Raw genomic sequence first — 18,356 nt, forward strand, 5'->3', positions numbered from 1 at the left:
AACTGCTTCACAGCCAGTGCCATATGGATCCTTCCCACCAACACCAGCTTTTCTGAATTGCGCAGGTGGCAACTTTTCCTGCAATACATCCTATGTTCCCGTAACCCTCCTGGCCTCAACCTTTGTTAGTCACTGTCCTCACCCATGCAGCCCCCTCCCTGTTCCCATTCCAGCACTACACAGCCGTCATTTCACCACCACACCCAGTCTTTTAATTTATTTTTATTTTTATTTCTCTCCTTTCTGCTACTTACCCCTCCCCCCTCTCCACCTTCTCTCCTACCCTCCGTCTAAACTGCAACACTTCACTGTCCGTCACTCCCACCATACTATCCCTCCCCCTCCCTGCCCCAGCCTCCTCCTTTCCTTCACCCAGTCGCCACTCCCATCATGCACTGGTGCTGCTGCTTGCAGTGTAGTTTCAGCTCTCTGAGAGTGCAGACGTGTGTGCAAGTTGCGCTTGCGTGAATGTGTGTGTGTATGTGTGTCTACTGCTGACAAAGGCCTTAATGGCCAAATGCTATGATTGTGTGAATCTTTTTATTGTGCCTATCGTGACTCAGCATCTCGGCTATATGGTGAGGAGCAACTTTCCTTCTCTCATATTGTTACATCAAGTCATCAAGTATATAGGGATGTAGATGGACTAAAGTAATGTTCACATAGTCCACAACTGTCTCGATGCCTTCTGTTACTACAATAGGCCCCCGTGAGAGCTCAGGCAACTGCCCCCATAATCAGTACTGCCACCACATGTCTGCCTCTGTGGCACATTGCATATTTTGAGCAGCTGTTTATGTATCTGGACATGACAACCAAGCTGGTGTAACAAGATATCTGAGTCATCTGAAATGCAACATGTTTCCATTGATCTACTGTCAAATCTTGAGAATCCTGTGCTCAAAGCCATCATAATCGATGATGCTGTTGGGTTACTGCAGGAAGACATAGTGGTCATCTAATGTGGAGCCACATGTTCAGCAGCGTACAATGAATGGTTGGCACTCAAACACTTATGCCTGTGCCAGTATTGTACTTCATCTTATCTTCCAAAAATCACTACCCATCCTGCTTTATACAGTGGACAAGCTAATGACCTCCATGTTCTTTGATGAGGCATGTATGTCCAACACCTTGTAGCCTGCTCATGGTTTCACTGTCCTTCAATCACTTTCCATAGGTGGTCATGACAGCAGAAGCTGACCAGTTTCACTGTTTACAACATGCTTGTTCCCAGGTGCCAGACCATAACAATTTACCCTTTGTCAAAGTCAGTGAGTTTTCCAATCTGCTGCCTGTATCATCCCTAGAAAGATTCTTCATATGTCTCTGCTCCTCTTATACACTTTCCTACTGTATCATGTATCTGGAACACCAGCAGGTGGCACTGAATCTCACAGTGGGCAGTGATCATGTTGTTTTGGCTTATAAGCATTTTGTGTGAAGATCATAAAGAACAGCTTGGAAAAACCTCTTTGAGTATGTAGGGATGTTTACTTTACTTTCCAATACATTTATACCCTAATGGTATTTATAGTTAATAGCAAGAATGAATTTATTTATGCATTTGTTTCATCTCACAAGGTTGAGGTCTTCACGTAATCCCTTACATCCAGCCAGATATCTTCTGTAAGTCACATACAATTCACATGCTACAACATAAATTTAAGACTAACTATACAATTTTCAACTGTAACACTGTAAAGAAACTTATAAATAAACAGAGACTACTGCATGTTGGGCATAAAACAAAGCAAAGGGCTATAAGTACATAGACAGAGAGATGCTAAATGAAATGCATTTGGCTGTCAAGAGTGAAGTGTGTGAAGCCTTCAATGACTACCATATCAAAATACTGTCAAATGATCTTTAAAATAAACCACAGGAATTCTGGTCATATGTAAAGGCTGTCAGTGGCACCAAAGTTAGCATCTAGTCACTCATGGATGAGACAGGAACTGAAACTGAGGGTTGCAAAGCAAATGCATAAATGTTTAACTCAAGTTTCAAATACAAGAGAACTGCCCCAATTTAACCCTTGTACCACTGAACAGACGAGTGAAATCAGTGGTAGTGCCAGTGGCATTGAGATACAGCTGAAATCATTAAAACTGAACAAAGCTCCAGGGCCCGATGGAACCCCTGTCAGATTCTATACTGGATTTACTGAACTTGGGACTGAGTTAGCCCCTGTGTTAACTATAATCAATCATCAATCCTTCAAACAAAAAACCCATTCCCAGTATTTGAAGGAAGTACAGGTCACGCATTTACAAGAAGGGAAGTAGAACTAATGCACAAATCTACCATCCAAGATCCTCAGTATCCATTTGTTGTAGACTGCTCATAACCTTATGGACAATATTAATGGTAACCTCAGATTTTTTGCAGAGTATGCAGCTGTCTATAATGAAGTAATGTCTGAATGAAGCTATATAAATATTCATCCAAATCTTGATAAGATTTCAAAGAGATGCAAAGATTGGAAATTTGATTTAAATGTTTAGAAATATAAAGCTGAACAATGAAAAATCCAGGATGGAATGAACAATATTATAAAAAGGATAGCTGCTACTCACCATATAGTGGAGATGCTGATTTGTTGATAGGCACAACAAAAACACTGTCAGAAAGTGAGTTTTCAGTTAACAAGACCTTTGTCAAAATTCGACCTCACACACATATGACCACAGTCTCTGGCAGTTGCCTATTTTTGACAAAGGCCTTGTTGGATGAAAGCTCACTTTCTGACAGTATATTTGTTGTCCTATTTGTGACTCAGCATCTCCACTATATGACATGCAGAAACTACCCTTTTCATAATATTGAAATGTAAAATTGTGCACTCCCCAAAACAAAAAACATATTACTCTATGACAATAACATCAATGAGTCAGTTGGAATCGGTCAGAGTCACATGTGGAATCAGTTAATTTATTATAATACCTGGGTGTGTTACTTTGTAGGAACATGAAATAATATGAGCACATACCAGGTGCAGAAGTATGAAACCAAAATTTGGTTGCAATAATTAGACGTCTGTTGTCTGAAACTGATAAACCATATTTTATTCAAAATAATCTCCATTGCTATTTATACATTACTCCCACCTCTCCAGCAGGCTAAGAATGCCATGCCAAAGAAACAGTTCTTCTTTAGAAGCGAACCAGTCAGCAAGCCGTTTTCATACAAATTGAAGCGTTGTTCAGTGAGAGCATGTCCCAGCATTGCAAATAGATGATAATCGGATGGAGCCAAGTCTAGAGATTAAGCCGCATGCCCTAGTGTTTTCCAACTCAACACCCAAATTGTTTCCCTGACCTGTTTTCTTGTGTGTGATGGTGCGTTATCATGGAGCAATATGACTTTGTATTGCCTTTTCCATATTCCGGTCATTTTTCAAATAATGCTCAATTTAAATCAATCATTTGTTGTTGGTAGCGATCAGTCTTAACTGTTTCACCAGTTTTAAGCAGCTCATAGTAGATGACATACTTCTGATACCACCAAACACAGACTCACCAAACAGAGAGCTTTGTCGTCTTTCCAAAGTGATTTGGTCTAGCAGTGAATGTTGATGGTTTTTCTGGATTCAACCAAGATTTACAATGCTTAGGATTCTCAAAATATATCCATTTTTCATCACGTGTCACTATTTGATGGAGAAATGACTTTCTGTTATATCTAGTGAGCAGCATTTCACAAGTGGTCTTTCGATTTGCTTGCTGTCTTTCATTCACTTCATGCAGAACCCATTTTACCACTTTCTGCACCTTACCCGTAGCTTTCAACCAAAGAGAAATGGCTTTCTGCATCACATTCAATTGTTCTGTGAGTTCCTGTTGAGTCTGAGTACCATCTTCATCCAATAAAGCCTGCAATTTGTTGTCTTCAAACTTTTTTGGTGGTTTCCCACACTCGTCGTTTCTCACGCCAAAATCACCACCTTTGAATTTGTTGAAATACTCAAGCCACTTCTGTTTTCCCAAGAGCATGTTCACCGAAAGCTCTGACAAGCATTTGATGCAATTCTGCAGCAGTTTTCTTCAAATGATAACAAAAACCAAATGCTGTCTGCAAATCATAGTTCACAGGCACAAAACTCAACATATTTATGGGTTTGAAACACATACCAATGTATGGAACTTGCGTTACCACATGTTGACATTCGTCATCAGCTGTTACAGGTGACAGATGGCACTGCAGACATGGTCTCACAGGCCCTACACTGATGGCTAGCACCATCTATAGGGAAATTCTGGTTTCATACTTCTACACCTGGTAGGCTTAGTCATTGGTAAAGTAGGCAATAGACTTCCATTTATTGTTAAAATACTGGGTAAACACAATCAGTCTGTAAAGGAAATTGCTTACAAAACACACATGCAACCCATCCTAGAATATTGCTCAAGTGTTGGGACCCGAACAAAATAGGACTAATAAGGGATACTGAATGTATACAGAGAAGGGCATCACAAATGGTCACACGTATGATTCATGGGAAAGTGTCACAGAGATGCTGAAGAAACTGAACTGGAAGAATCCTCCAGGTAAACATAAACTATCCCAATAAATCCTACTTACAAAGTTTCAAGGTCAACCTTTAAATGGTGGCTCCAGGAACATACTACAACCCCGTAAACATCACTGCTGCAAGGATCGTGACAAAAAGATTAGATTAATTACAGACTACATGGAGGCATTTAAACAATCATTTTTCCTGCCTACTATACTTGAATGGAATGGATAAAAGCCCTAATAACTAATACAACACAACATACCCTCTTCCATGCACTTCACAGTAGTTAGCAGATGACAGACAAGGATGAAGAAGGAAAAATAATTTACATGTAGACTATGCATCCATACCAACAGTTGATAATCAGGATTTATATTCTGGTGCAAAGTCCTACAGTATAACATGTTGCTCATAGAGATCAGGCAGGAAACTGGAAATCCCAAATATTACAAGAACTGAGAGATCGCAGACATAAGCTCTGCTTAACACTAATGTTCATATTAAACAGGTCCTGATTATACTGGTATATGTTGTTGTTGTGGTCTTCAGTCCAGAGATTGGTCAGATGCAGCTCTCCATGCTACTCTATCCTGTGCAAGCCTCTTCATCTCCAAATAACTGCTGCAATCCATATCCTTCTGAATCTACTTAGTGTATTCATCTCTTGGTCTCCCTCTACAATTTTTACCCTGTACACTTCCCTCCAATACTAAATTGGTGATCCCTCGATGCCTCAGAACATGTCCTACCAACCAATCCCTTCTTCTAGTCAAAATGTGCCACCGATTCCTCTTCTCCCCAGTTCTATTCAGTACCTTCTCATTAGTTACATGATATGCCCATCTAATCTTCACCATTTTCTGCAGAGCACCACATTTCAAAAGTGTCTATTCTCTTCTTGTCTAAATTAATTATCATCCATGTTTTACTTCCAAACATGACTCACTCCATGCAAATACTTTTAGAAAGGACTTCCTGACATAAATCTATACTTGATGTTAACAAATTTCTTTTCTTCAGAAACGCTATCCTTTCCATAGCCAGTCTACATTTTATATTCTCCCTACATCAACAGTCATCAGTTATTTTGCTTCCCAAATAGCAAAACTCATATACTACTTTAAGTATCTCACTTCCGAATCTAATTCCCTCAGCATCACCTGATTTAATTCGACTACATTGTATTAGCCTTGTTTTGCTTCTGTTGATGTTCATCTTATATCCTCCTTTCAAGACACTGTCTATTCCTTTCAGCTGCTGTTCCAGGTACTTTGCTGTCTCTGACAGAATTACAATGTCGTCAGCAAAACTCAAAGTGTTTATTTTTTCACTGGGGATTAATTCCTACCCCAAATTTTTATTTTTATTTCCCTTACTGCTTGCTCAATATACAGATTGAATAACATCAGAGATAGGCTACAACCCTGTCTCATTTGCTTCTCAACCACTGCTTTCCTTTCACGTCCCTAGACTCTAATAGCTGCCATCTGGTTTCTGTACAACTTCTATTTTATCCCCACCACCTTCAGAATTTGAAAGAGAGTATTCCAGTCAACATTGTCAAAAACTTTCTCTAAGTCTACAAATGCTACACGTAGGTTTGCCTGTTATATAGGCAGCTGATATTTGTCTCTATAAAATTACATAAATTATTTGTTGAAATATTAGATAACAACAGCAGCTGAGTATTATATAAGAAGTCTTTTTTATTTTATTTTTTCAAAATTACTGTTTTCTTCTAATATAAAAACTTAAGCTAATGAAGAAATAATTCCTGTAATTTTATTATGAGTGTGAGTAGATAAGTACTAGTCATAATTTTGTAGTTCTTTTTATACTTTATAGAGGTAGTCTGCAGTGGTTGCTTCCGCCATTTAATGGGGGACTCATTCCCCACCTGCAAAGGCTCTTCTTCAAGTTGAGATTTACTGAACACGACAAGTGAGTGAATGAATGAATGAATGAGTGCACTTGAATTTTTTTTACTTGCCCTCCAGCTGTCATTTTCACAGTATAAGATCACTTACTTTTGCATAAATTCCAGCACAGATACATGAAGCTAAAATAATCATATTGTCCTCATGCTACTGCAGTATGGTATAAGATGAAGGAAATCTGTTTACAGCAGAATTGCAAGAAAACTAAGCAGGGTGGATTTTCTAACAGACATGGCATGGAACTTATAAGAATTTATGATTTCTGAATACATCATTCACTTTCATCTGTATTTACATGTACATCTATATCTCTACTGCAAATGCCACTCAACATCTCTATTGCAAATGCCACATTTCAGTGTGTGTCAGACAGTACTTCTGACGCGTATCAGCTTTACCCCCTTTGCTCTTCCAATCATGAATGGGGGACATGAATGAAAACTACAGCTAAGTCTCTATATGAGCACAAATTTCTCTGATTTCTGTGTCATTTTGCAAAATGTTAATATGAAATTTAAGTCTTTGTAATCAAGTTACATAATTCTTATAAAAAAGGACAATTCGTGTTATGAATTGAAGGAGGATATTTAAGATTAGACATAATTATGCTGTCTTACACACCACAACAATTATGGAGCAATTCTGACTATATTATAAGTGAATGAGTGGCAAAGAGCTGCAAGAGACCAAGTCTCTTGGTGCTCTGTGCTGTTCTTTGAATTGAAATATTCTTGTTTGTCATAATAAGAAAAAAAGGACAGTTACAGAGGTGGTGTGGTTTTTTTCCCCCCAGCTAGGACATTATTGTTAGCCTCCCACCATGTTTAATTTCAGATTTATTTGAAGTTTTCTGAAGTACTACGACATTATTAAGTGTAGAACGTGTAAATACAAAATGATTTAAGGTGACTTTTTCACTGAACATGCCATTCTGTGATATTCAACACAGAACAGACTACTGCCTGGACAGTTGGATTCCGAATGGACTGAATACCAACATGAACCTGCTTGTGGTCTGGCTTTCCAAACTATGAAATGTTCCCCCAGCATAGTCATTATTTTCAAGATTCATTTTACTGTCTTTAGTATCAATAATCATCCAAATAAGGGACAAGCTACATACACTTGTTGTCTCCAAATAGCCATAGCCTTTCTGCAGAATCTATGTCAAGTTTTATATTGTTCAAGCAGAGTTTAGCTGCAGTGTTGTGGAGCCTCAAGGGATTAAGGCTATCGGATTATTTATTTGAAGCTCTATATGACTTTCAGCAGCATGTCATACAGGCACACTAAGAAAACAACTACCGTTGACCATCATTTTTTGTGGAAAGAACATTACTAGAGAAACTTCGATTCAGTATTAGGATTAATATTTTTTTACAACCAGTGACATTTTCTATTCACACCAAACAACAGATTTTTTTTTTCTTGAGCTCCAAGTGTATTTAGTAATATCTCTTCTGCAAAGCCCACAGTTCTATGTCTCTCAGACAGTACTTCTGATGCCTATCAGGTTTACCCCCTTTCCTCTTCCAGTCTTGAATGGTGGACAGGAACAAAAACTGAAGATAAGCCTCAATATCAGCACAAATTTCTCTGACCTGTGTCATTTTGCAAAATGTTAATATAAAATTTAAGTCTAATTTATGTAATAGACCATTTGCCATGCCGTTCAAAGGTTAGACTATAACTTTAAAGTTGGTAGTTGAGAGACTCCCTCAGTTATGAGTGATTTCCAGCACAGCAATTATCTGTTCTAGTCAGATATAGATATTATTACATTTGAAATTGATTAATCTCATAGATCCATTTCAGTTAATAATTACTGAGAAGTAGGGAATATCTTATTTAGCTTCTGATCGCCCTGTATGATGATACCAGAATGAACTTTCCCATTACGCATCCTCACCCGGCAACCACATACATGCAGGAGAAGCTTGTCCTCTCCATTCCTCCATCTTTTAGGACTCCAGAAAAAAGTGCAAGGACAGTAACTCTGAGGATTTTTTCCTTTACCTTTTAAGCATCTTTACTTTTACTGGGATTATTACTGACATTTTTGTTCATATTTGGAGCATTGCCTTTCTTTCTGTCATTTGCTGACATTTTGAAGAAGGTGATCAATAGAGACATAATTTTTTGTGCTGTTCAAGTTCTCTATCCACAAATAGTACATAGCAGATATCGAAATTATTTCAAAGTGAGAGGCATGCAATGGAAATGTTATGCCTTGTAGTACACATTTTCTAAATAATTTATTAAACGTGATAACACTATTGTGTTAATCTTTACTTAACAAGTCAGTTAATCAACAACTGTTGTGTATTAAACATATCATATTACCTAAAAACATGGCTTTCATTAAGACTTCTAATTGCAAATATTACATTACAAATTTCTTCATTAACTATCAAACAGGCAATGTAATTTCACCCAGTAGAAACAAAAAGTAATCAATGATGAAGACAAAGTGCAAATCAGGGTACTGCTAACCTTTCTCCATGGGTCACGTTGTGCTTTACTTTCATGTGTGTTTTTAGGTGATCTCTCCGGTTGTGAACCGTTTTACACAACAAACATTTGAAGTATTTTGGGTTGTGGTAATGATAATGGTGCCACTTGTTAGAAACAATTTTACCACATAACTGACACTGGTGAAGAGATGCACTATTATAACCATCCCCAGGTAATGTCCTGAAGATGGAGTTAGTAGTTCCTCTGTTATTATAACTTGTTTTTTCCAAGTCTTCTGGATAATTTCCTGAAATGTAGAAAGCAACGAAATGATACCAGTTGCTGATGGTGAGAACAAAGGACAACACTCATATTCTCTGGCAAGATTACAATTCTATAACTGAAGTGGCAATACCTGATTTTCTTTTCTTTCATGAGATTTTGTGAAAACCATTACTATTGGCCCACCAGCTACCAGGTTTTATGAAGAATTTTTTTTTATTTACATGAGTATGCAAGCAACAGCAACAGCTTTTACTATTCTGTTTCATTAATGGGTAATCTAAAGGGGTATGTCCTAATGATTTTATAGATTGCAAAGGATATGATGAAAACACTACGTTAAGCAAAAATTATAGCTGAATGTTAAAGTAAATGTTTTTCTTAAGGACAGTGGGATTAAGTGATTGTGCATCACAAAGGGAAGCACAAAAGGTACAGAACTGATGGGAAGAAGATGCACTACACAAGACTAACAATGAGTGCAAGAATATATGTATATCAAACTAAGTACCGATCTCAGTTTTTGTCTCAGCAAAATAAATGTAAACAAAAAGTCTTCTTTGTGGCATGGTGGCTACCTCAGTCCAATGTTGACTGCTCTGTAGAAGAGAAAAGAGAAGCATATGTGCAATTTTTAAATTATTAAATCAAAGCGTTACCCAAGATGCATGATGGTAGGGAGCTTCCAATAGAGACCATAAATCTTAATGTACCATTCAAAATAGTTGACAGTAGTGGACACTGGAAAATAGTAGACTACTATTTTGGTATTGCTGGCAAGTATGTCTATTACTATGGCCAAACTCATCAATAACTTTCAAAATCTATCTTAATTATCCAAAACTTGGATGAATCTCCTAAAAAGCACTAAAGATACATTCCTTTCACAATTCCCTCCATCCAAGATTTTAGTCCCCTTCTGGCTGTTCATTCATTGGTTATCTTAATAAACATACTGTCACTGTTAAGTGTTGTATTTGATTACCCCACTTTCAGATTTGGACGTGATTCTGGTGACAATGTGAGAATGGCGGAGTGCCGGGTACTTCAAAACATCTGCATCACCATGGCACCAATTATTCAATGTAAAAACCATCACCTACACGGACAGGAACCAGAATACAAGCAGTACATCATTCCTAAACAGCAGTAAGTCAGTTGTGCATCATGCATCCATCAGTGTTCTTTGCAGATGCTGGTCACAACCTGATGAAATGGCTGAAAGGATTTACAACCGAGCCACCGGGTATAACGGATGCAATGACATGTGTTTGGCGAATGTGATCTTTTACTTGGATGGTACAGCTCTGCAGTAGTGTGAGAACAATGAGAAGCTCAGTAGCTGAGATAAGATTTGATGACAACTAGCAACATGTCCACTCAGCACAAGAATAATTGAAGAACTGGGCCCAATGTCACATGAAACAACACAGTCCCACATACAGAATGTTTTAGCTCTATGCCACATTGTGGACCTGAATATGACAGGAGCTGAGAAAATTTTGGTGAAAGAGGTCACAGAAGGCATGTACCAAGCCCTCCTGTCAGCAACTGCTCATATCAGTATCGGTGTTTGTATGTTTGTGTCTATGTTCTCAATTGTGTGATATCTCAGATTCTAACAGGACCAAATCCTACTTTTGATCAGGATGAACTCCTTTGTTTTCACGTAGATGTTCGGTACAATTCACAGTGGAAGGGTTTCTTATTACAGGCTCCCAAAACACAGCTGCTGTTATTGCCGATCTGGTTTTGTTGGCTGCTTTCAGCTTGGTTGGCTGGACAGACCATAACTATGTTGTCATCCATCACAGCCTTTCAGTATTGGATGGTGTTCTTCTCTTAGCTACGGACAGGCTGTTACCTAAGATTCTACTCCTGTCCACCCTATAGTGAGATGTGCTTCAGTTTGTACATCAGATACATTGTGTGTGTGTGGGGGGGGGGGGGGGGGGGGGGGGAGGGTCCTCGCATACCAATTTCTTGGCCTGTTGGTTGGCACATGTTCCAGCCTAGTGTCAATGGTGACATTGTAATCTTATAGGAGCCTGCTCTCAGTGTGCCACGCAACAAGCGGCACTCTCTCAGTGGTCTGCACCGCAGTCTCCATGGGAACATGTTTATGTTGATTTTGTGGTATCCTTCCTAAATTCTAAATTCTTACTGGTTGTTGGTTGTCAATGGTTCCTCTAAATTGCCATACATTATCTGCTGTCCTTCAGTGTCATGCTTGGTAATTATTCAGGCCCCCACCAAATTTTGTTTTATTGACGGATTTCTTTATAGGCTTGTGACAGATAATGGTCCACATTTTGTGTCTGAGGCCTTTCACAGTTTCTACATCCATTAAGGCATTCACCATATGACTGCTACTCGTTTTCAACCCCCCCCCCCCCCCCCCCAATCTAACCAATCTAACGTTGAGGTGGAACATCTCATCCACACATTTAGCATTGAAATGAAGAAGTACATCACAGACTTCTGCGTGGACATGCATCTTGAGTTCCTACAAGTTTACGTCGGTGGGGATCAGAGTCCAGCAAAAATGCTCCATAGTTGCTAGCAACACACACCCTCCTACATCTGCTCATGTGCCCCACCAACACCCATTAGCATGGCTCTTATTGCGGTTCGCTCCTGCCTCTGCAGTCTGGGCTCAGAAGTTCAGCTGCCGACCAAAGTGGATTCCAACCAAGGTCCACAGCTGACGAGGCAGCCACATCCGTAGGGCGTGTGCTAGGGATGGGCTGCTGGCACACCATCACAGCAATGGCTGTGGGTGTGCCGGCACTGCCTCTGCCTGCTTCCTCAGTGCCTGTTCTGGCCTGGCAATGCGTCCCTACCCTAAGTGCGGGTCCGCCCTCTTATTCAGCGTGGACATGCATCTTGAGTTCCTACAAGTTTACGTCGGTGGGGATCAGAGTCCAGCAAAAATGCTCCATAGTTGCTAGCAACACACACCCTCCTACATCTGCTCATGTGCCCCACCAACACCCATTAGCATGGCTCTTATTGCGGTTCGCTCCTGCCTCTGCAGTCTGGGCTCAGAAGTTCAGCTGCCGACCAAAGTGGATTCCAACCAAGGTCCACAGCTGACGAGGCAGCCACATCCGTAGGGCGTGTGCTAGGGATGGGCTGCTGGCACACCATCACAGCAATGGCTGTGGGTGTGCCGGCACTGCCTCTGCCTGCTTCCTCAGTGCCTGTTCTGGCCTGGCAATGCGTCCCTACCCTAAGTGCGGGTCCGCCCTCTTATTCAATGTCACCACCTCCTACCTCTCCTCTGGTATCCAGCCCCCGATGTCTACTGCCAGACCTTCCCACAACGCTTTGCTGCCACCAGCTGGGCTGGTGCCTTTGGATCCTTTGACACCAGCATCCCTTGTGGCACTGACAAATGACTGGCACCATCAATATCAGTGCTGTTCCATCATGTTGGATAACCAGATATCTAGATACTACTAGCACTTGTTTCACTGATCCTTTCTTATGATAATTCACATTGGAGCAGCTGCAGCATGATTCCTCAGCCACGCCACATCTACTCCTCTTCACTGGTTCTGGCCTGGAACCACCTTCTACTGCCACTGTCATTGCCTAAGGCTGCCACCACAGAGGCTGGTTGTCTCAGCAGTTGCCTCGATGCCCACATTGGTGGAGCAGCCTTTCCACTATGTGGAGGGGTGCTATAATCGTGTATGTAATACTTGGGTATATGCTGTGGCACCAGACTGTTGGGGCATTACACTGTGAATATTCAAGCAATGGCATCTGCACAGGCTGCAACCAGTGGTCAACTGCGGTGGACCACATGACATTCGCACCACTGTGCCATCTACCAGAGCTCTCCTCTTTAAAAGTGCTGTGCAGCAGGCACTCCCTATCATATTGTGTTGATACTTACTGACAGCAACTGCTTGTATCATTACCTACATTGTTTCTGTGCTGTTGTGTATGTTCTCAAGTGTTGTTTGCTTGTAGGTGGAAGGAGATGGCTCTGAGCACTATGGGACTTAACATCGGTCATCAGTCCGGTGGAAGGAGAATAAACTTTGGTTCATTGTGGCCATGCTTTTTGCTTGTGTCTTACAGTACAACAGTGATGTTGTAGGTGAAAAAGCTGGAATTTCTTCATCTACTTTAATGCTTTAACTGTGGTTGCAGCAACATCATTGGAAACTCTGCTTACTCTGTCCTTGTTTAAAGCAGTGGGCTTGAACTGGTGATTTTCTCTCATCCCAGAAATGGTGTGGCCTTTGGCAAATCTTGTTTCCTGATCACACTGTATATGTTCAGTTTCTTTCTGTGCAATGCAAAAAAAAGATGATGCCTGAAATGTTATCATTGCAGAACTTAAATAGATCATGGGGTGTCTACATTCGCTTATCTAAAGGGTTCTACTGACTACCATGAGCTCCCAGTCTTTTAGCTGTTCCTCCAATTCCCCAACAAGTAAATTTTCTATGGCTGGTTCCAAAGAAATTTCATTCAGCAGAGATACCAAAGTCCTTTTCATGCAGGCCTAAATTCACAAAATTCTTAAACATTTTGTTTGGGGCAGCAAATCTATCACTAAAGTTGTGGATGTGCTTGATTTCTCCTATGATTATCCTCAAATATTTAATCAGACTCATTATGAATGCATGAACTGTAGTAAATTCATGATGAAGGCAGTCACTAGGGCCACAGATGCTCATATTCTTTACTACCAAAGTAAACCGCAAAGAGATGTAATGTGGCCTGGCTGTTCTCCCAATGAAAACCTTGAATAGCTTCATGAATGACAGATGAATAATTCTCAGCAAAATCCGTCAAAATGATCACTTCACCATTTGCAAGATTTTCTTTCAGGTGGCTCAGATATGAACTTTTTTTAATGAAATGGTTGCTTGTCAGGCCATGAATTTTTAGAACCAGTACCTCTAAATGCTCTTCTACAGTTGCATGATAAAGTTCTAGTCATCCATCTCAGTACCAACCCATTGTTTGTATTCTATAATTTCAGTTATAACCGATTTTATTATCTGTTTACTCATTCATGTCACATTCATACAAATACACTGTATATGGAGAATAATAAATTCAAGCTGAGTCTTGTCAAAATTTGATGTAAACCCATTCGTCTTGAACCATCGATTGTTGTTTTAAAATATTTCATCCGGTACCTTTTGTTAAGATAAATGGTACTACTTTTTATTTCTGTGCTTTTATCATCTGCAAAGGGGAAAAAATTTGCATCTCCTGACAATGCAAGAGGAAGATCATTTACACAGTGTCCCAGGAAGAATGGTCAGTATTGGTGGACTTGACAGGAATGCCCATTTGACACAAAATGCTCCATAAGGGCATATGCTCTATTCTGCATAGTTTCTGAGATAGAGTGCTTTTAATGTATATTTGTTTTGGGGCTGGTCATTTTAAAAGCACGAATCATGAGACAGAATTATATGCATGTCTTGGGAAATTTGTTTATTGATCACCTTGAGGACATTCCGCTGGCCACACGGTCTGCAATACACTTTCAGCATGATGGAGCCCCTCCACATTTTACATGATGTGTGAGGGAACATCTTAACTGCACTTGCTAATCGTGGTATTGGTTGTGGTAGCACCATTAATTGGTTACCAGGAACACCAGACCCTAAATCATCAGACTTTTGTTTATGGGATTAATTGAAATATATGGTGTACAAATGAAAGGTGAATATGCAAGATGAATTGCTCAGTCACATCATGGATGCCACTGCCCTCATTACGGAACATGCAGAGACACTCAAACAAGCAACACAGCAAGTTCTCCCAAGAGTGCACAAGGGCATTGGGATAGCTGAACATTTATTGCTGTAATGTGACATGTTCAATAATGCTTAGAGGTGAATGTGTTAAAAATATGTAGTTTTCAATTGATACTCCATAAAACACAAACTGTAATGTTTACTATGCATTTTACATGTGTAAGTCTCACAATGTACTGAATAATATACAAAAAAATAACATATATTAAATGTGTTCTATAATAGGAACTGCTCAGAAAATGGCATATGTCCATATAAGGGTTTTTTTCTTTGCTTCAGATCCCTGAAAATGATAATTCATCCAGGTACAGCCTGTACAGATCAGAAACAACAGTGAACCCAAAATAGAACACTGTGGTACATCGTGCCCGATTGCTTCAAATTTCATGTGCCTATTGCTGTATGATTGATAAGGAATTGACCTTTTGTCAAGCAGATAAGATGAAAAACATGAATCTGCTTCACCTATTATTCAATAACATTATAACGCTAGGATGAAGATACAGTAGTTCACATAATCAAAAGTCTTTGGTAAGTCACAAAATATTCTCCATGGTAATAATTTCCATACAGAGAATTCAATAATAGTCACTTCTGTATACTGAAATATTTCAGCATAAATGCAGTATTACTTGGGCACAGAGTTTTGAGGGTCAGTAAAACTATGGCGTCTTTCAAAATTACCACGTCTTCCATAGCCTTAAAAAAAAAAAAAAAGACTGGTTTTACTGAAAATTCAGCCCTGCCATTAACAGATTGCAGCCCTTTTCACTGTCAGTAGGTTCTAACACCACCACGAAGGTTTTAGAGCCAACTTGGCATTCAGAATAAATTAAAATGATGACCAAAATGCATACAGTTCATTTCTACAACAATATAAAGAAGCAGAATTTCTTCCTAATACACCAATATTCTCAAAGGACCACATTTATACAGATATTTAAAATGAAAATCATAATATAAATTTCCACCAAATCTAAATAAATTAACCCCACAAGACATATGAGAAATAAATAAATTCTTATTAAAATAGTTCCTTTGGCTAAGCTTTTCATTAGAAATCTGCACATCAGTGGGTTGGGAAAACTTTGGGACAAGCTGATGCGTTAATGACACTGAAACTGGATAGTCTAAATTCAAAGATGTAGTTAAGAAGACTGCTGCATAATAGATAGGACTCAGAGATATTAAATAAGAGAAGAAATCTCTTCACATTTGGAACAAGGAACATGAGGAAGCAACACAAAAGAAGAAACAGTTTTGTTAACATGCGAGCCAAGCAAAAATTGGAGGACAGGGAAGAGTACAAAACATATGCAAGAACAGTGAAAAAAACATGTGAAGAAACTCCATGGAGAGTCTAGAGGAGTACACTATATGCAATTATTAAGCCTGAATTTGATATGCATGGGAGACAAAAAAATCAACAAATAAGATGACGAAATATGACAGTAAGGAGGAAACAGATGCCTTAAATCTCATTTAGTTTAATCCAGTAACTTGGAGTTGATTCTGTAAAGAACTCTTGTGTCTGAGGCTGACAAAGTTACATGGGGATGGGGGGGGGGGGGGGGGGGGAGTTTTAGTATGAGAAATATAAATGGTACTGAACACAAAGAACTGCAGAAAGCACTAAAGGGAAGATGACTTCCTGAAACTGATAATATGGATATTGTACTGTAATACATATTTCAAGAAGCAAAGCAAGGATTGTTGGAAATAATCAGTTAGTGATGGATGCAAGTGATGATTCCAAATCAGTGTAAAGATGATGTATTAGTTCCCATACTCAAGACACAAATCACAGTAACAACTGAGGGATCAGCCTTCTAATTAAGTCAGTGAAACTTGTGTCCAAGCCACAAAAAATAACAAAACATAGAATTCACCAATGAACTGTAGAAAATGTATTCTAAAACATGATGGAAGACAAATAAAAAGCAGCCACGGTGCAGGAAAGCCAAATGCATGGTGTATTAAGTTAAATCTGTGGTTGGTTTTGGTTTGCAGCCACAGGACACAAACAATATAAATAAAAGGAAAAATAAAGGAAAACCCACTGAGGATGTCACAATTGTGGTGAAACATATTTGGGTATTAAAGCACAACAATAATTGGGTACTTGCAAAAAGGCTTAAAATTCCAATATGATAGTCTATACTTTGTTTGTTAGCTTTAAAACAGGATGGTCAAACCTTCATCCTGCCAATGAATCACACAGTTTCTGTAAAGGTACATGCTACTTTGAATTTTTTAAATGAATCCTTCCAAAAAGGAGAGAATGGAACCACAGCACCTGTGTAGTATTTGTTTATGATGTTAAAGCTTTTTGTACAGTAAGGAGCAGTAAGTTGTGGGACAGGTGGGGAATCCCAAACTACCTTGCAGGGGAATGTAAAATCTTCATGACAAGATTTAAATATGTGTGATCACAGTCCAGATAAAAAATAATCACAGTGTGTAACTGTGAGTGTATCACAAGGCTGTGCTATGTCACTGATTTTACTCTAATTATACACTGAAAACAGTATACAAGAACTGAAGACAAAACTTTTAAAATTAGGTTTTAATATGAATAATGACCATTTTGATCTGACGATCCAGATTGTAGATGATCAAGTAACAGTTTCCAGCACTGAAGACATTGCAGCAAACTCTCCTTGAATCAAGAGACTAATGAAAAAGAGTAATTTTGAAATATTGCTGAATCTATAGCTTTTTATGGTCCACCCAAAGACTGCTGTAAGTTAATTATTAATAAAAGAAATCTATTTAGTTGGTTGAAACATTCGTATTCAGTTTCTTGGAAAAGAATTTTTCTTAAAATTCTGTGTTTCTTTTCCTCAGTCTTATCAATGTCTGTTTTCCTGTTCAAAATCAGTGTTTCTTATCCATAGAGGCATTCTGGTCTAATTACTGTATCATAACATTTTAATTTTATGTCTTTGCAGATACATTTCTTGTTGTAGTTATTTTGAGTAAGTCAATATGTAGTTTCCATGGCATCTAATTTCATTTGCTTTTTGTTTCAGCTCCATTTTCCTAAATTATATTTAAATAGTGGGACTCATTTTAATTTTGGTCTTTGAAATTTGGTTCTTGTTTGTTTGAGATCATGTAACCTTTCTTTTGAAAAAACAACTGGAGATTACTTTTCCTGCTTTTTTTTTTCATGATTGTTCACAGATCTATACCTCATTCTTTTAATTTTTGGAAGAGCAATTTACAGTCAACTGGGTCAAATGTCTTTCTGAAATCAAGAAATGTGCAGACTAATTTATTTTTTTACAGATTCTCTAAGTCTTTAGGTTCAGGATCTGCTTTGGACATGAACGGCCTGGTCTGAATGCTGACAGATCTCCAAATTTT

At 38.8% G+C, this 18,356-nt stretch overlaps 1 protein-coding gene across 4 annotated transcripts in view; it reads right to left on the minus strand.

Moving 5' to 3' along the window:
• LOC124609918 (sex determination protein fruitless-like) overlaps window positions 1–18,356 on the minus strand; it is a 458,799-nt gene that overhangs the window by 145,381 nt on the left and 295,062 nt on the right. The window contains exon 5 of one of the 4 annotated variants that reach the window (XM_047140115.1): window positions 8,950–9,217. The exons of the other annotated variants lie outside the window; for them this stretch is intronic. Within the exon in view, the coding sequence (XP_046996071.1) occupies window positions 8,950–9,217 (268 nt within the window). The remainder of the gene's footprint in view (window positions 1–8,949; window positions 9,218–18,356) is intronic. 4 annotated transcript variants of the gene reach the window in all.

The sequence above is a fragment of the Schistocerca americana genome, chromosome 1, assembly GCF_021461395.2.
Source record: "Schistocerca americana isolate TAMUIC-IGC-003095 chromosome 1, iqSchAmer2.1, whole genome shotgun sequence".
Classification (NCBI taxonomy): Eukaryota; Metazoa; Arthropoda; class Insecta; order Orthoptera; family Acrididae; genus Schistocerca; species Schistocerca americana.